Source organism: Mirounga angustirostris, unplaced genomic scaffold (genome assembly GCF_029215605.1).
Source record: "Mirounga angustirostris isolate CCGP_5_RB_7025 unplaced genomic scaffold, mMirAng1.0.hap1 SCAF_12, whole genome shotgun sequence".
Lineage (NCBI taxonomy): Eukaryota > Metazoa > Chordata > Mammalia > Carnivora > Phocidae > Mirounga > Mirounga angustirostris.
In genome coordinates, this window is record NW_026991720.1 from 15,658,899 (window position 1) to 15,678,284 (window position 19,386).

Sequence of the window (19,386 nt, forward strand, 5' to 3'; positions counted from 1 at the left end):
CCTCCCAGGCGCCCTTTTATCATTGGTCATGCTTCCAGTCCATCACTCCCAGACTCAAGCACTCCATTGGTCCGCTGCCTCAGAGAGCGGTGGCTGGTTGCGCTCTGGCAGAAGGAGTTCCCCGGTGACGACAAAGGCGCTCCCCGCCCACATTCCAAAGGCTGGGCGGAGACTTCCCGCTGCCCAGCCTTTCCGGGCGGGACGGGGCGGAAAGCCAGACTTTTGATTGGATAGGGAGGGCGAAGTGAGTATCCGATTGGTCACTGCCCTAGAGGGAGGTGGAGTCATAGGTGGGTCCTGGAGCAGAACTGAGGAGCCCTGGGAAGTCACAAAGTTTGTGTCTGGAGCGGTAGTGGAAAGTGGGCTTACTGCGAAGGGATTTTCTTGGGATGAGAGCAGATCTCCTGCCTTCATTTTGGATGCGCGCCCTGCTTTAACCGCCCCCCCGCCCCCAGCCTTCAGCCAGATCCCTGGACAGCCTGTCTCTCCCGGCAGTTCTCAGACTTCCGAGGACACCGGACGGGAGTTGGCAGTTCTCCCTCGGGCAGAGCAGAGAACGTTTTTCCTTTCTAAGTGCATAAGCTTCAGCACACGCGCACACACGCACACACGCGCACACACCCCGCGGAGCCGGACCTTAACCTCCGAGGCGGCTCTGCCCGCTCCCCTCCTGCCCTCAGCATCCTCGGCCCAGCGTCCCTCGGACCAGCATGGAGGTGCTGGAGAGCGGGGAGCAGAGCGTCCTGCAGTGGGACCGCAAGCTGAGCGAGCTGTCAGAGCCCGGGGAAACCGAGGCTCTTATGTACCACACGGTGAGGACTCGGCGGGGCGGGAAAGGGGCGGCTTGCAAGGGGGGAGTATTGTCATTAAAGGAACCGCTAGGGACAGGGACCTGGGAAGGAAGATTTGGGAAGAGGCAGGCATGCCCGGAGTGAGGATCTAGGGAGAGGTGTGGTTTTTCGATCCGAACAGATAAATGTGGGCCACTGGCCCTTTTGAAGTTTCGGTAACAGTAATGACAGTTTCTATTTCTTTGGCAATTTATACTCTTTTCCCGAGTCGTTTTCACACCTGCAATATCATTTGCTCTTGCTGTCAGTACTGTAAAGCAGAAGTGGGAGATGGTGGGGAATAAGGGGAGATGGTGGGGAAAAATATGCCACTGTTGAGTTTGCTACTGATTTTGTGGGAAGGTTTTAAAAAACTAAACAAAGTGGCATTTTCTTTCCTTCGTTGTCATATTCTCTCTCTCTTTTGTTTATATTTCAGGAAGTACACGTGTGTGTGGGTGCGCACGCGTGCGTGTGTGTGTGTGTTTTGGAAAAGCCCCTTTGATATTAGGAGAGAGACTACGTTATTTGGTTTCTTTAACTGTACAGCCAAGAAATCTGCTTCCTCTTTCTTCAGAGGAAAGATCAGCAGAGTATGGAAAATCTGAGGCAGTTCCATATTTCAGAAAAGCTTCGGAGAAGGTGGGACGGCTCACCAGTTCTTTGTTCAGTCTTATGCCTCCGGGACCTCGTTGGGGATTGAACTGTAACAGGAATACTGCACATTTCTTTTAAAAGTTTCAATTTCAAATTTTGGGTATTAAATTTGCAAAATGAAATTCTGTTTACAACAGCCAGCAATGTTAATATGATTTTATGTGAGATCTGTTTTTTTGTTTCTTATAAATGCAGGAGTTTGTAATGAGAGAGAGAGTGTGTGTGTGAGAGAGAGAACACTAATGAGAAAACGAGAAGCTTGCCTGTTTGCCTTTCATGATTTTTTTAAGGGGGTCAGTGCCAGGATATTTGAAACTTTTGCAAAATGGCCTGCAGGCTCCACCTCCTTGGCCTTTGCCTCTGGTTGACGTTATTTTGGGAAAAGGGATGAGGGCCTCCCTGTGATTCCCACCAAGGCACTTGTGATGGCTGAGAATGGCTTGTTGAAAAAATGCAGAGTGCCCGGTGGAGAGGGAGTGGTAGTTCATGCTGGGGCAAAAGCCAGATGTGTAGTGCGATCTGGGTTTTGCTTACTGAGGCTTTCCCTGAGGAGACCACGTGGGCTGCATTTGGACTGAGGGCCCAGATGTGCTTCCTGTTGTCAGTACAGAACTTAGAGCACATTGGTCCTCAAATATCTTCTGGTAATTGGGTGCTCCAGGTGTTTCTACTGACATTGGCTGCATTTTAACCATTTGTGTGTATGGGTGGGGGGCAGTTCTTCTCTTTTGTTCTTAAACATACTGTGAAAATGGCTCACCCAGCCGCTGTAATACCACAGCTTTGGGGTTGTCTTTCAGCTGGTGGCATGAATTATGCACAGGCATACACATTCCCTTTCTTGCATTTGTGACTTGCATTTGTGAGGTCATGGACTAGGATTTGAGATGCTACCTGTGACTATGACATTAAGTGCAGACAGAACAGTTTGGGCTGGCTCTAGTGAAGATCTTTATGCACAGTTTCAGGGGTAGAGACCTTCCATTCCTTTTGGTATTAACGGCTCAGTTTTTCTGTTATTGTGATGAAGCAGTGATGTGTGATTATTTTTCTTCTAACTTTATTTTTTTTTTAACGACTTTTATGTCTACCACTTAGGGGTGTGTCTCTCCTCTGGGAAGCTCACTCATATAAAATGCCACCTCATCATTGCTACAAGTAGTTGCCAACACACTGTGTATATAAATTAGTGTTGAAAGAGGTATTGGATTTAGTAGCACAGACGACTGGATTATATTCCTTCTAAACTAAGGGGAGTTTGGCAGAGATTTGAAAATAGATAACTTTCCCATCTGTTTCTTGAACTCTGTTGGGTATCCAGTTGCAGAGCTGGTTATTATTGCTATTCGTCCAAAATGTGGAATAGCCTGACCTCCGGGTCTAAATAGGGATTTAGTTACCACATGCATGATTGCTAATGCCCTGTTTTAGCAAAACCTGTCACCTGCCTGGTTTTAAAAACATAGAAGTTTCAGATTGCCTGAAGCTGGGATTGTACCGTCTCTCGTGACTTCTGTGAACCATCAGGAGCAATGTTTTTCTCATTTGGTTAGTTGTGAAGAAGACTTCTTGGTTCAGAAGGACAAAGGCTTAGAGGGGACAGGATAGAAGTCTACAAAATAATGAAATATGTGGATAGAATGAATATGCATTTGCTCATTAGGTCCTGACTTATGAGACCTTTGGGCTTCCTCTTGAAGCTTAAAAAATAGTTTCTATACAGATGACAATATATGATTTTAAATCAGTGAGTAGTACTTTTATGAACGCTGTTGTTTCTGGAGTATGTACAGGCTAAAAGTGGGTTTAGAAAAGGTGGTGGATCTAAAAATGCGGAGTATGTCTCTTTTCTGGTTTGAAATCATTGTGAGAAACCTTGTTCCTTACCCCAAACCTGCCTGGATGTTGGGCATTTCTAAGACATATGTTGTGTTCCTCTAAGATTCTATGCAAATTACATTTCTGGGAATTCATTGTGGGATTTTGTAATTTAAAGAGCAAAACAGGCTATGCATTTTATCTACTTATATATACACAATTCATATTCAGAAGGATGCTCAAGAAATGGATCATTGTTTCTGGCAAGGGAACCTGGGGATTGGAGGTCAGAGAGGGAGCAGGGGTGAGGGAGTTATTTATATACTATCCCTTTTGTACTGTTCTAATTTTTACCTCTTGAATGTATTTAGAAAATGTAAAATTAAAGTTTAAAGGCACCATGTAACACTGGACTAGAAGTAATTTTAGCCTGAGTCTGTCTAGGGGAAGGGGGGATCTAGTGTTCCATTAAAGCTCAACACTTCCTAAGTCAGTTGAGGCCTTGGGTGAAGAGAGGAGGAAGCAGGAGTGCTTGGTGGAAAGGGGCTCTAAGGATGGAGGATTAACCGTGAGTTTGGGTCTGATAAACTTTATGATCGTGGTAACTTTCTTATATCTCAGTTTAACGATCTGGAAAATAGGAATTTTTTTTCAATTTTTGCAATGATTTATTTTTTTAAAGATTTTATTTATTTGACAGAGAGATAGCGAGAGAGGGAACACAAGCAGGGGGAGTGGGAGAGGGAGAAGCAGGCTCCCCACTGAGCAGGGAGCCCAATGTGGGGCTCGATCCCAGGATCCCGGGATCACGACCCGAGCCGAAGGCAGACGCTTAACGACTGAGCCATTCGGGCGCCCCACAATGATTTTATTCTCTGTAAAAAAAAAACTCTACAGTAGGAACTGCGAAGTCTTCACAAAGATAATGACAGACGTTCTGCTTTTTTTCAATGTTATTCATATGAATCCAATACTTTGTAAGGTTATTTAGTGGTTATGCACTAAAATTTTATATCTAGTTGGTGCTTAAAGTGAAATGACCAATTCCAGACAGTGGAAGGTAGAGAGTTAAGGGGATGTTCAACCTGCCTAGTATCCGGATGCAAAGGTCATCTGGCTTCCACATCTATCCCTGATGCTGGGGTGAAGTTGGCTAATTTCACAGGCTGGTGAGATTCCTGGCTTCCTCCTTCCTCCTGGCTGGCCCAGCGACTCGTGTGTCTCCAACGGGATACTGAAGCCTTTGGGTCGATATTCCACCTTGGAGACAGCTCCTGTTGTTGGCCCTGGCCAGGTTCTCAGGGGGAACCTGGGCCCCTCCTGGCTTGAGAAGATCATTACTTGTCACCTGATCTCTACAAACTGAAGGATGAGTAATGAGTTCTAGTAGGAGAATTGAAAAGCAAATACACTTTGTCTTCAAGGCCCTCACTTCACCTTTCTTGACCTTTGTTTTCATGTTTTCCTCCCTTCTTGGGCCCCAAGTACTCACTGTAATAGTATTCCCTTTCTAACTCCCCATCCTAAATTTTGCTCTCATGAAAGATTTGGTGAGCTTACACTGAATATTTAAATGTTAGTAAGGCTAAACCTGTGACCCCTAAACGGGCATTTATATTTAACAGTAATTACTTCAGCTCAAAAGGGTGAATCTCTAGATGGAGAACTTAAGGCAATACCTATTGGTTGTAGGGGAGTGGAGGGAGTGCTCACTATTCTATTCCATATATGTGGCCCTTATTCATAAGGCAGCCAGGTACCTGTGTTGCTAATTTATCTGTGATCTAAAGGATTTTCAATGGCTTGGTGAAATTTCTTTGACCTATTATATTTTTGTCTCTGAAATTGTTCTCATGGTGATAACACAGGTTGGGGGAAGGTAGACTCAGGCACAGCTCTGAAAGATGAGAGGGCAGTACTGAGTTTTGTACTTGCCCTCTTTCTTGAAAAACCCCCAAATAATAATGTTCTATGGAAGCAGGGTGGTTTGATGAGAAGTTGCTCTTGCAAGAAATGAGGCATTGCCTCTAGATTAATAATTGAATTAAATTATAATGTTTGCAGCTGTAAGTGAAACTGATTCAGACTTTTTATACAATAAGTGAACTATTATGTCATGTCGTAAGAGGCCTAGAAGTATAGCTCCTTGTTTGACTGATTTGGCAACTCCTCTATCATCTATCTATCTATCTATCTATCTATCTATCTATCTATCTATTTTTTTAAACGTTTTATTTACTGGGGCGCCTGGGTGGCTCAGTCGGTTAAGGTCTACCTTCAGCTCAGGTCATGATTCCAGGGTCCTGGGATCAAGCCCCGCATGGGGCTCCCTGCTTAGCGGGGAGCCTACTTCTCCCTCTCCCTTCTCCTCTCCTGCCACTCCCCCTGCTTGTGCTCTCTCTGTCAAATAAATAAATAAATAAATAAATAAATAAATAAAATCTTTTAAAAATTTACTTTTGACAGAGAAAGAGAGAGAGAGAGAGAAAGCAAGCAGGGGGAGTAGGAGAGGGAGAAGCAGGCTCTCCACAGAGCAGGCCCTGACTGAGCCACCCAGGTACCCTCAGCAACTCCTCTAAATGCCATCCATCTATGTGCAGGTTTCATCTTTGGGTTGGATGCAACCGGAAGACAGCTCATTCCCAGATGAGTTTCGGGTGTTGGATTCAAAATGACAATATCCAGAGGAAAGGGGGGCGCCTGGGTGGCTTGGTCGTTAAGCGTCTGCCTTCGGCTCAGGTCATGATCCCAGTGTCCTGGGATCGAGTCCCACATCAGGCTCCCTGCTCTGCGGGGAGCCTGCTTCTCCCTCTCCCACTCCCTCTGCTTGTGTTCCCTCTCTCTCTGTCTCTGCTGTCTCTCTCTCTGTCAAATAAATAAATAAAATCTTTGAAAAAAAATATCCAGAAGAAAAAGAGAGGTTGAATCTTCCTGTGTCTCTTTTTAGGATGGAAGAAACTTTTTTCAGAAGCCCACCAGCTCATTTCTCTTTGAGCTTCCTCCGCAAGGATTGGGTCAGTTGACCATTTTAAAACCAATGGCTGGAAAGGGATTTACATGATTGGCTCAGATTAATCATTTGGGGATTGAGCTATTGGTGGCTCAATCAGCATGATTGTAATGATCATCAGAAAAATAGTCCAAGTTGGCAGTCCTTTCTGTAGTGTGTTTGTTTGACCAATGGCTGTTTTCCTCACAGAGATGGGCTAGCAAATGGAAAATGTTTTAAAATCCACAATAATTAGCCTTGGAAGCAAAAGATCAACCCAAGTCCTGTGCCACTTGCAAAACTCTAAGAGTGTTACTTAGCTGTTCTAATAGCGCCCAGTGAAGGAAGACTAGAGACAGAACTGGCCTCGGAAATGCACACAAAGGCTATCAGGGAGGGTGTGGTGCGGTGTCCCAACCCACTGACTAGGAAATGTAGAATTAACTATATTATCTGACCTGTCTGTATCAGGGTCAGATATTGGGGCCGGAGGTAACTCACTAAGCCTGTAATCGTGCTTATCATGCGAGAAAAGAATGACTTGTTTCCTTCGAGGTCCACACAATCTCAGATCAGCAGGTGGAAAGCTGAATGTCAGTTTTCAAAGAAGCTGTGTTTTTCAGTTGCCTATGGCCATTCACATATGGATAAGCCCGTGTGTGCCTGCTGGCATCTTGAGCTGCCTGCCTCAGCCTGGCATGGCTCTGACCTGTTTGCTGTCTTGGGGCAAATGGCCTTAGGCCTTGGTGGGGCATTTAGTAGGGTTTTGAGCCCACAGCTGTCAGATGTCTGAATTGTCCAAGTGAGTAATTTTATGGAAGAGGGGAGTGTTCATGTTCCCTGTCGGTGCAGAGTCAGGATTGAAAGAAAATGATGAGACCCACGATCTTTGGGTCAACTTTGAACCTGTTCCTCTCCCTTCCTGCTCATCATATGCTCTCTGTCTCTTTCAACTGAAGTTCTAAGTGACCTCGATTTTCCCTGTAATCGAATCCTATAGGTCATCTGCGAGGCACATAGGACGCATTAGCCTGTTTTATCTACCGATTTTATCTACCGAGAATCTGGGGCCTAGATCAGTACAGCATTTGCTCAGCTGAAACACAAGCTCCTTGAGGACAGGGGACATGACTTTGGCTTTCTGTATTCCCATGATGCTTAGCCAAGTGCAGGATGCTCAGAGATACAAAATAATTGCTTGATGCCTAATTAAGTGGAGTGAGGCAGTCTTGGAGAATGGATAAGCTTGCTGGCCTCGACCTCTTTTGTTAATATATTTTTTAAACTCTGAATTCTTGTAAATGCTTCTGGAAATCTGAAAATTTAGTGTGAAAGCGACCAGCGTAATTCAGTGTCAATATCTTTTCTTGTTTAGTTTATAGAGAACAAGGTGGGAGTGTGGGTGAATTTCGAACAGTCGAACCCCGGTCTCCACCAGTGTGGAGTGGAGGGCAGCATGGTGGAAAGGGTGGGCTTTGGAGTCAGGCAGATTCGGCGTCAAGGACCCCTGGTTCTCTAGTGACCTTGGGCAAGTTCCCTTACATGTCACTGCTTGGCCCATCATAGACACGCTTTTCCACCCTCTCTCCTGAGTTAACTGTCTTTTCTCTGGGGAAAAGATGCACCAACTTCGGGAGTCTGACATCACTCAGGAAGCACGGGGGCCTGTTATTAGTCTCTCTCACACATCCTCGTTTCCTGCCCTCCCCAGCTTCTACCTTCGGCTGTAAACACAGGTCTCTGCCTTGAACACATGTTTGCCAGATGCTGTTGCCCCCTCTTGCTCATTTTTTTTTTCTCTCCTGTTTACTGCCAGGTTTTCTCAAACAAGTAGTCAATACCTACTGCCTGCATTTCCTTCCTTTCCACGTACTTCTGCACCCTGTCAGTTCTGGTTCCCACTGTTGCTAGAAGGTCCTCCAACTTCTCTCTAACTGCTGCATCCAGTCTTTTCTCTGTCCTCACCTGCTAGGCCTCATGGAAGTAAGTCGGCAGCATTGAATACAAGGTCATCTCATACTCATTCTTGCTTTGGCTTCCATGACGGTCTGGTGGGCTCAGCTTTTCCTTCTTCACTGGCTTCCTTGCTACGTATTAAATGTGAGCATTGGGTACTTGGCCTTGTGTCCTTTCTGTACGCTCCCCCGGGCTCCTGTGTCACCTTCAATACAGCTGGTTCTCAGATCTTTGTATCTATTATTTGTCTCTTGACGGAAAGTGGGAGCTCTTTGGTATGACCGAAGCTTCTTTTGGGCCCTCATTCGCTCTGGAAAAGCTCTGACTGGATAATCCTTGAGTCTTCATGCTGCATCACTCTAAAAGGAGTAAGGGAAACTTTGAACCCCCTTTATCACTGCATCTCATTTATCTCAGGGAATGTTTACTGACTCAGCTCTCCTACAGTATAGACCCACGAACGGCTCCCAGGTCATCACTGGGACACTTTTGAGTCAGTGTCACCCATCAGATGCAAGCTGTGTTTTGGCTGGGCTTGTGCTTATTCTTTGGGTTTGGGAAACACTTTGTGGTGTTCCGGAGTGGTGTGTCTGAACTTTTCTAGGACTGCGTGGAAGGTCAATGCAAAAATCAGACATAACTTCTTAGAATCATGCGCCATATATTCTTCCGTTGTGTAGGGCTACTGTCAAGCTCAGTTGCAATTGCCTCACGTTGAACTGCCTGCCTCTGAATTGCTCTGTTCTGGAGTAATTTATTTACCTAAACTGTGCTGACATTACTGAAGAGCTTTGAAGTTTTTTAAAGACTTGAGATGGGTCGCTCTGAGCCACCCACATTCCTCTGCCTGCCTCTTGTTCGAAGTTTCAATGGCGGCTCTTGGAAGAGAGTTTTTCTTTGGAGTGTAAGTCATTTTGTTGTGTGAACTCGTTGTGTTGCAAGTTACTTGACATTCTGGGTCTCCCTTTATCTGGCTGTAAAATACTGCATTTGTATCACATGGCCCCAGAATTTCTTTTAACCCCATAGTTCTGTTCTGGGTATCAGGCTCCTCCCTTTGAAAGGCTCTCAGCTTTGAAAAATGATTTAAAATACCAACAAGAAGATTTAGTTGGTTGCTTATATCATTGAGGCAACTCAGTTGGCCGATGTGTTGCACTCTGTGGCCTCTCTTTCCTGACTTAAGACCTTGCTTCAGTAAAACCCAGACAAAATAAAGAATGGAAAAACAGAGAGGCACAGAGGTAGGAAACACTTTTTTAACATCAGAAACAAACAAAAAAAATCCACTTCAGACTTCTTGGCAAATAAGAGGAGTCTGGGGAAAAAAAATCCACAAACAGTTTCCTAGTTGTCTGAGTGGAAAATCCTGGTTTTTAACATTTCATATCTTGGAAATGTCTGAATAGTTTTTGTTTAAAGGGAAATTCCTTTTGGCTGAGAAAGAGCCTGCAGGATTCAAACTGATAGGGTGATGTTTTTAGAAAACTTGGAGGAAATAAGGATTTGTGATGAAGCTGCTTTCTCACTGGCCAATTGTGTTAAACAGAAATTCAAATCCAAGGTTACCAATCATAGCATTGTAAAGGTTGAAATATTAACTCCTTCCTTCCCATGGCTTCCTGTCCATGCATCCTGGGGAAACATCTCTCATAGCTGGTTCTTCCTCCAATTTGAGCAACTTAATGAACTGCTTTTCTAAACCTGTGCATGTTCTAGGCAGGAGGATATACATTCTTGACCTTGTAGCTCTCCTAGTTGAGTGGGAAGGAAGCTATATAAACAAGTCATTAAATACCTGGTGTGCATTTTGCATTAGAGCTGTATTCAAAGTATCTCTGGAGTACAGAGGATGGATCACAATTCCAAAGGAGATGAAGAGTTTGGGAACACATCACAGAGCAGGTGATATTTACAGCAGGTCCTGACGTATAAATAGGAGTTCTCTAGGCAGTGGGAATAGCAAGTAGAGAGTTGGAATGTGTACAATGTCATGATTGATTCTAGAAATCCCAAATAGTTTTATGTACTTTGAGAGTACTCTGGGGGGGTGTTGGGAGATATAAGATCCTAAAAGGTCTGCATGCCTTTTAACTATTTGGATGTTCTTTTGTGGGCAGTGGAGTGGGAGGCTGTTAGGGCTTTTAAGAAGAGAGGGACAGGAACAAAAATGTGTTTTAGAAAGGAAACCCTAGTGGTTATGAAGGACGGCTTGGAGGGTAAAATTAATGGTGGCAAGATGATCTGTGGCTGGCTTTTTCATCCATGAGGTTGAACAAGACACCGTGAGGGCCTTGAACCTGCCAGAGAGGAGCACATGAATCAAGCAGGGGCTAAGAGCTAGACTGGGAGACTTGGTGATCTTGGGGGATGGGAGGGGGAATGGGAGGCCTCCCGTTTTCTGAAGTGGCAGACTGAGTTGGCCATGCTTCAAGTGATCTGAAAGGGGAAATTGAGAGGAGGAATGAGTTTGGTGGGGAAAATAATGAGTTCATTTTCACACATAGTGAGTCTGATGTGTTCATGGAACATCCAGGAGCTCTACTTCAAAGGCATTTGAGAACTTGGGTTTGGAGTTTGGAGAAAGGTCTGGTCTGGAGGTGTAGACTGGAGATGCTGCAAGTCTAGTGGGGATCAGTGAAGCCCACAGCCTGCAGAAGCTGGTCCAGGGAGGATAGGTGAGAGTGAAGAGTGAGGGGAAGGCCAAGGATGGAGCCCTGGGGCCCCCAGAAGTGTTGGCCGGGGACCAGGAATCTGCAGATGGGACTCAGAAAGAACCGACAGGAAAATGTGCAGAAAATCCAGGAAAATCCCATCACAGGATCCAAGAGAAGAGAGCATTGCTAGAGAGTGGTTAATATAAATAAAGGCTGAGTGTGCACTTCACCTGGCTTCAAGCACTACATGCATGTCGGCTCAGGAGAGTACCCATGTCTTGGGGTTACAGTGGCCTCCCCATGGTCTGAGCCCATGGCACACTCCGCAGCCTTGTGCTTCGGGAGCCGAGGCCTGGCTTCCCGGCAGGAGCCGAAGGCAGACGGACAGGAACTAGGAGTAAAGAGGCATGGTGGGTAATCCAGACAACGCGGCCTCTTTCTTTCCTTTGTTTTTGTACAAACCTGAAAGCAATCCTTAATATTGGCCTTGGAGACTGTCACGGTGCCCATGCCCTTTTCTGAGGGTACTTCCTTCATTCTCCTCTCCAGGCTGAGTCCATCTGTCCCTGGATGTCCTTCTGGTTGGCGACCAGGAGTTTGTGCATGTGTCCCTTTACACACGTGCCACTTCTGGCTTTGGGGCATGCAAAAGACTGGCCTCTGGACTCTGACACCTGTATGAGTGTTGGGGTTTGCCACATGCCTGTGAGGTTTGAGCCTTCCTTTCTGTATTTCTTCTGACTCTCCCCACGAAGAAACTATTGGGTAGACCCACTGATGGCCAAATACGGGTTTGATCACAGATACATCAACAATATGCAATAGGGAAAAAGAAAAAAAGCTAATTGCCTCCATTTTTGTAGGATATAATAATAGGGGCAGGTGAGGACCAATGGTTTTGTTATAAGAATAGGAGCCTGAGGGTTTTCCAGTGGAAGGAATATTCAAATAAAGGATGCAGCTTCAAAGAAAATGTGCAGCTACACGCAGTGCCTGGGTGTTGGGACCTACAAAGGGGACTCTGGCGGGACATCCTGCAGCCCTCCCCCGGCCCCCTACGTGTCCCCTGCATGCTGAGGCCGGCTCCAACCTTTGTTCTCTGCTGTGCTGCCAGCTCCCTCAGCCCCGAGGAACAGGCATGGGAGGGGGCGCTCTGCAGCCAGGACTGAGGGCCGGCACCATAGGGCCAAAGGAAGAGGGGGTGGGGAGGAAGGAGAATTCCACTTCCCCTGCTGCCCAGGGAGGAAGCTGGCGGTCCTTCTCAGCCACCTGGGGGAGACACCAAGTTTGGGAACCACCCCCGAAGTTCAGCTGCAGTGTAGGTTGAGTGGTCTCTTGGCTGACCGGGATGTAGATGATTTTTTTCATCCCATGATTTCAGGAACGAAATGTCTTATGCGCTGGAAGCACCTACGTGTACAAACTTAAAAAAAAAAAATAGATTTAATTTTTTAGAATAGCTTTAGGTTTACAGCAAAATGGACTAGAATGTACAGTGAAGTCCTATACACCCCTGCCCTCCCTGCGCACACACAACCTACCCCACTGTCGACATCCCGCTGCTATGAACTTTGGAATATGGATTCATAGGCTGGGGTTACCTGTGGCAGCTTTTGATTTTAACTTTTTTTTTTTTTTAATATGTTGGCTATTGGAATTTAAATAAAAATAAATAAATAAAATTAGTCACAGACAAGGTTCCTTTTGTAGTCCAACAAGAGGCCAAATTGGCCCACAAGGGCCTTAAATGTGTGTGTATATGTGTGTATAGGCAGTTTTTTGTTTAGTTTTAATAAAAACTACTCCAAACAATTTAGGAGCAGACCTATAGATTTCAGTAGAATACAATTAAAAAGTTAAAATGTGGTATTTCTCCCACCCCCAGTTTTCCATTTGCAAATGGTGTAGGCACTGGACGCTGTCCTTTGGAAAGGAGGGTGGGATTGATGGGGGGAAATACCGTATTTTTTTGTAACCAGAGTGCCCAAAGCCCATCTTTGTAGCTGTGACTTTTAACTTCCTAGCCTGAGATGGTATTCATTTATGAGGCCCGGCCAGGAGTTGCTTTTCTGGTTTTGCTCCGGATTTGCAAGTTTTCCTTCCAGGGCTCTTGGCAGTCATGGAAGCCGCTGGACAAGGCCTGGCTCTCCGGCTGAGGATGACCGAGCCCAGGTGGACACAAACCTGCTCCCTGCCCTGGCCTCCAGGGCATTGCGTTTTAACTGAAGGTGCCCACCAACCCCAGCAATCTTGAACGTGGGTATTTTTGTGTGTGATGAGAACGAGAAGCAGAAAAATAGCAGCCAGGAAGCCATTTGGTGTTTCAGCTGTGTTTACATATTCGGAACATGAGGTGGGTCGAAAACCAGTGTTTCCTTCTGATTTAAATACACACTTATAGGAGGAAACTGAAATTAAGCCTGGCCCAGCTGAGAGGTGGGATGGTTGAGTAACTGAGCATGATGAATGTTCTGTTCAGCTTTCGTATTCCCACCCTTCCTCACTCTCGTGTGGGATCCTGAAGGCCCTGATGTCTGCTGATGGCTCAACCACTGGGGGCAGGGGTTCGGTAGAAAAGGCAGGGGTTTGGAGTCAGCACGCACTTCGTAGCCCTTATCGCCAGCAAGCAATTATTTATTCAGTGCTTCCAAGCCTTGTTGGCCCGGCACTCACGGACAATGATGTTATCCGCGGGGTGCACGGAAGCAGTGGGCGAGGCTGCTCACAGCCCAGGGGCTCTGTGAGCTCCATCCTCTGCTTGGGGCACTCCTTATAGGCACACTGGTTGGGAAGCTACCAGAACAGTGCTGAGCACAGCACAAGTGTTCAATAAAATATTTGCTGCTTGAGTTGAATCTGTGGCTCTGGGCTTAGTCTGGTGCTAGCATTCCCTACTTCGGACACCCTTCTGAGGCTAGTTCACAAGGCCATGAGCAACGATGAGTGACATGATATGAATAATGTGTCTTTCTCTGTGCCTGGTGTGTGGCCACTGCATAGGAGATACTAGTTCTCTGTTCTCCATTTTTTTTTTTTTTTAACTTCAGTAATTTCAGGGATGTGGAGGAAGAAAACCCTTGCTGAGTTCTAAACGTCAGGGAAAAAAAAACAGAATAAAGCCTCTAGTGTGACCTCATTATATGTATGTATGTATGTATTTACTTTCTCCAGTTTTATTGAGATATAATTGACATCTAATGTTGTATTGTGTAAGTTTAAGGCGTGCAACATAATGATGTGATACGTGTATATATTCAAAACGACCACCACAGTAAGTTTAATTAACACCTGTCACCTCACATAGTTACAAATTCTTTTTCTTGTGATGAGAGCTTTTAAGATCTACTCTCTTAGCCACTTTCAAATATATCATACAGTGCTGTTAACTGTAGTCATCATCTTGTACATCACACCGCCAGAACCTATTTGTCTTATCACTGGAAGTTTGTACCTTCGACCCCCTTCACCCTAATATGGCCTGATTGTGACTAGACATTTGGGGGTGGTGGATAACTTTTTTTTAGTTCCTATCTGAATCTTTTTAGGCTGAAGGCCTGGTATTGATTTGCATGACTAAATTCACACTTGGATTTTTCAGGCACCTGCTTCTGCAGAACTGAAATTGTTTGGAGGTTTTGGGGGGTGGGTTGGTGGCAGGTGTTAACATTTCTCAAGTTGCAACAGGGAAGGCAAGGGGGTCTGGCCCATTCCCTGTCCCTGCCATCCCCTGAAGCAACTATTTATGAGAGGATATTAAGATCATTTGCAGTGTTTTTCTAACATGAATAAGGTTTCTGGGGCTAATTGTGAGATGCTGAGGAATCCATTAGCGTGAGAGTGGGAAGGGGGAGCCCTGTGGGGCCCAGCTGTAGCACCAGGGAGAAACCTGAAGGGCTCTCTGTCCCCTTCCTGGGCAGAGCAATTTAAATGCTGTTGATAAGTCACAGCAGCTGGCATATAAGCCACAGGCTCTCTTTCTGACCCATGGCCTGACTGCATACGGCCTCTGACCTCCCAGAATAGTTGATGTAGGGACAACTGAGCGAGAGAACCTGCCCTGAGCCTGCGTTCTTGGGAAGCAGGTTCTAAGTCGGTCTTCTCTGCCTGCCTTTTATCTGGACTAGCCAGCATCTTATCTGATAGAAGTTCCAGAGATTTCGGCATGTGAATGGACCCCCTCCCATAAGGTCTTGTTATTATTTTGGCAATGGGAGAAAATCCTCGGCTGGAGAGGCTAACAGATTTGGATGAGTTACCCGATGGTTCTTCTCTGTGGAGCTGCATTACTGCAAAGCACCTCGTCCACTGGGGGGCTGGTTAGCCCTTTGCTGGTTTTTCATGAGATGCAGACGACTATCATGACAAGTTTGTTCTTTGGTATTTGCCAACCAAAAGAAAAATATCCTGGTAGGTAGCTTTAGTTTTCTTCCTTGCCCTTTTGAGAAACTATTACCTGTGCCAAATTTGCTTCTCAAAAAAACCCCAAAAAACAAAAAAACAAAAAAAGAACAAGAACCAAAGTTTCAGGATTGGAACTGTATATGTCCCTTAGCTTCAAAATACACTGTTAAACATTAGTTTAGTTTTATGAACTTAACTTTATGAACCAAGAAGTCCTGAGCTCGGCTTTCCAGGACCAGTGTAGTGGCTGAACAGTGACAGTGGGTCCCAGGATTGTCTCACGTTTTCATTCTGCCATCTTTAGCAGGTAGACCTTTGTCCTCCTGGGCATTGCCTCATGACTGCAAGATGACTGCATCACCTCCAGCATTACATCAGCTTCCCTGGCAGGAAGAAAATGGGAGGGCAGAGGAGAAGGAGGTAGTACCTGTATTAGAAAAGCTAAGGCTTGCTCTGCGGTCCCAGCAGGGTTTCGCTGGCTATCCCTCACTGTCACAGAGCGTCCAGGAAGCTGAGTGGTTTAGCCAGACACCTTGCTACTCTGAACAAGATGGGCATGCCTGGTGGTGAGGAGGGAGGACAGGATGGATATTAAGTGGCCAAGCAGTAGTCTGCCTCACTACGAAATAACACTTTTCCAAACTTAGAGGATTCATAGATCTCATAGGGACCTTTGATATGGCTGAGCACAACCCCTTCATGTCACAGATAAGGGACCTGCTATATTTCCTTTCTACTTCTCTGCTCAGTGTGCCAGAAACCCCCAATTGTGCTTTTTGGCACTCCTGGGCTGAGCGGCTCGTCCCAGATGTATAAACTGTGCCCAGAATGTGAGTGGGCTGTCAAGTCCCTTTCACCAGGGAGGAGAGTGGCAGGGACACAGGTGGTTTGTATATGGGAATCAAAAGGTCTGATTATGCTTTCTCAGGAAAAGCAGCTGGCCAACAGAAATTACTGGGTGCCTCTGAGTACAGAACCTGGAATCTGGCCTCCTGGAATGATCACAAAAAAATAGAAGCTCAGCCCTGCCCTTGAGGAGCCAAGCCTAGCAAGGCCTCCAGAGCAATCACAAGTGTAAGACCAAGCAGAGACTCAGGCTAACAACGAAGAAAATCCGGGGCAGACAGAGTAGCCAGGCCAGGAAGGTGGTTTGGAGGACCTGGCCGTGAGTAGGGATGTGTAAAGGCCTATTTGGTGGAGAGCAGTGGTGTCTAAAAACAGTGGTTTGAGAGTAAGCAACATTTGCCTGGTTGCAGCCATTTGCTAACGGCTTCCTGAAGCCTGGCGTGTTTTCTTTAGAAGAGCGGCCTGAAGGCGACCCTGTTTATGGATTCCTCACAGAGCTAGTATGAAGTTAGCCAGATTTACTGGAATGTATCTGAAAGGCCACTAGCTCTGTAGCAGCTTTCCCTTTGATTTTTCAGTTTCAGCCTTCTTCTTCCCTTCCCCCATCTCCTAGGACCGCCCAGGAGCCCTGACATTTCATTTCTGCCCTGACTTCTGTGCCCGGAATGTGAGTGGGCTGTGAAGAAGCCCACTTCTCTGGGGGCCCAGCCAGTCTCCTCAGCGCGGGATCTGTGTGCCTGCTAGTACTCTGGAGGGCATTCTCCACCCTTGCCTTGGGGCCATGTGGTAGAGGAGGCCACAATGAGGAGAGGAGACCGGTGTCTCGGACTCTCCCCCACAGTGGAGCAAGCGGACAGTATTTGGCATTGAGGAGTCTCTAGGTGTCTTGGCTCAGGCTGTTATCACAAAATACCATAGACTGGGTGGCTAAAACAGCGGAGGCGGGGAAGGCCAAGATCAAGGGATTAGCAAATTCTTCCTCTAGCCTTCTTCTTGGCTTTCTTTACACTGTGTCCTCACCTGGTGGAGAGAGAGAGCTCTGGCGTTTCTTTCTCAAAGAACATTAATCCTGTCATGGGGGTTCCACCCTTATGACCAGCCACCTCCAGATACCATAACATTGGGGGTTAGGACATCATAGGAATGTTGGGGTGACACAGTCAGTCCATAGCAATGAGGGTTCGCTAGAGTTTCATGAGGCTCCCAGGTGACAAGTGGTGGTGACCAGAGCAATGTGCTCTCTGCTGGAAGAAACCTACGAGAAGTAAGCACCTGGCTGTTCCGAAGCTGGGTCCATGACCCAGGTGGGTCTGGGAACCTCCTGAAACGCTATCCAGGTTATTGAGGTGGAGTGCAAATGTGTGTTTTTCATCACATTTTCAAAAGTTATTTATGACCCCCAAAATGTTAAAGAGCTAGTGTCCTGGAGATTGTGGAGGCTGAAAGGGCTCAGGTCTGTGCACGGCGGTGCCCACTGCCAGCATCCTGTGTGCATGGCCGAGAACCATTGTTGTGCTGCTGTCTGTCCCCCAGAATGTTCCAGGGAAGCCCCGCTCCCTCTTGCTCCTGGGTACTCATTAGACTCGCTGACAGGTAAGCAGCACTGTTTGTCCCTTAAACCTAACCCTTTGTCTTTGTCTTCTGGGGGACAAACTCCTCCCTCCACCGCCTGACGCTTTTTTGGAGAAAGCATAAAAAATTTTGAGTGGTTTACATCATAAGCCAAAGAGAAAAAAAAATATTACTTACGAAAGACATTTCATAGTATTCTCAAGATACTGACTCAAAGCAGGCAAAAGTTGAAGCTGTCTTTTCTGACCATACATGGAGGACTCCAGCCCACATATTCATTCATGACACCCAGTCCTAAAGCTAGCTCACCCTTACTTTGTTCTCCTCCACTTCCTGGTCCTCCCACATCACAAATTCTTCTCTACATCCATTTTGAATTTTACTTGCGCTAATATTGTAGGTTTCCTTTAAGCCATTGAAATCATTTTTGAAACATGGTCAACATGAAGAAATTTTAGAAGCACAGAACTTTCTAGAATCTGGGCTTAGCCAAGGGCTGGCTCACTCCTGACCTGGGCACCATCCCTGAGGGCCATCTCCTTTTCCCCATCCGGGCTCTTCTTCCTGTCGCCTTCCTGTCTCGTTCCATTCTTGTGTCCTCTGCTCTCCTCCTTTCTTTCTCTCATCTAGGCCCTTCCCTTCTTCTCTGACTGCGCTCTGACTCTGCCACTGTTTCTAGAGCTTTCCTCAGTCCTGACAACAAGCGGACCTGAACTCAGGGTTTAGAATCCCTTCTTAGATTCTCCTGCCTCATTGCAAGGACTGGTGAGCTCTGGCCGATGATGGCCTTCTGGAGGTGGTCACAATAGTGCTGTGCATTGTGAAGGGTCTTCTGGGGGAGACTGGGAACTACAGAGTTGACTTTCCAAATGTATGGGGTAGTTTGGGACCCAGGAGCGATTACATTGTGGAGTAACTGGGCCAACGTAGAAATAAAGAGCAGGAGTAGCCAAGAGAAGAGCTAGTCACTCTTACATGCCACTGAAGAATTGTTTTGGTGAACAGTGGAAAACATCTGCCCTATTTTGTCTTTCTTGTCTCCTGCCCCTGCAGTTGAAATAGTGAGAACTTCCAGCCTACGGCTCTATCAGTTCTGGAGCAAACATGAGCGAGCCAGTTATGTATTTTAGGACCCTGCTCCCTTGTTTGGGAAATCTGGATCTAGGTTTTCTATTTATAGGTGTCTGTAATGCTTGGGGGGAAGCCCAGGGCCCTCCAGCCCCTTTCTCCAGTTATGTTTATCCAGGCCTCGGGGTGCGGCCCTCTAGGCTGAGACCTTAACTAGGCCACAGTCATTTCTGTTCCTGACCCCACCCCTGAGTAGCTTCAGGCCAGATGAACACGTGGAACTATGAGCCTCCAGCTATAACCATCCCACTGCCTAGAGCGATGGTTTTGATCTTGGCTACATGTCATAATTACCTGACAGCTTAAAAAAATATTGTTGCATGGGTCCCAGTCCAAGAAATTCTGATCTGATTGGTTCTGGGATGAGGTTTGGGCAGCAGGAAATTTTAATAGCTTCCCTAGTGATTCCAAAATGAAATGAAGGTTGAGAACTGCTGGCTTGGAGCTTTGCTACTCAAAGTGTGGTCCATGGACCAGTCGTATCCACATCCCCTGGGACTCTGTCACTGACCCATTATCTCAGCCCCTACTC

At 46.3% G+C, this 19,386-nt stretch overlaps 1 protein-coding gene across 2 annotated transcripts in view; it reads left to right on the plus strand.

Moving 5' to 3' along the window:
- Positions 1-282: 282 nt before the first annotated feature.
- Positions 283-19,386, plus strand: part of CREB3L2 (cAMP responsive element binding protein 3 like 2) — a 109,065-nt gene continuing 89,961 nt past the window's right edge. Inside the window, exon 1 of one of the 2 annotated variants that reach the window (XM_045864206.3) lies at positions 283-812. In XM_045864206.3, coding sequence (XP_045720162.1) covers positions 711-812 — 102 coding nt within the window. In that variant the 5' untranslated portion in view covers positions 283-710. Of the gene's footprint in view, positions 813-1,293; positions 1,473-19,386 lie in introns of those variants that run through there. The other variant, XM_064574918.1, reaches the window with a different exon arrangement.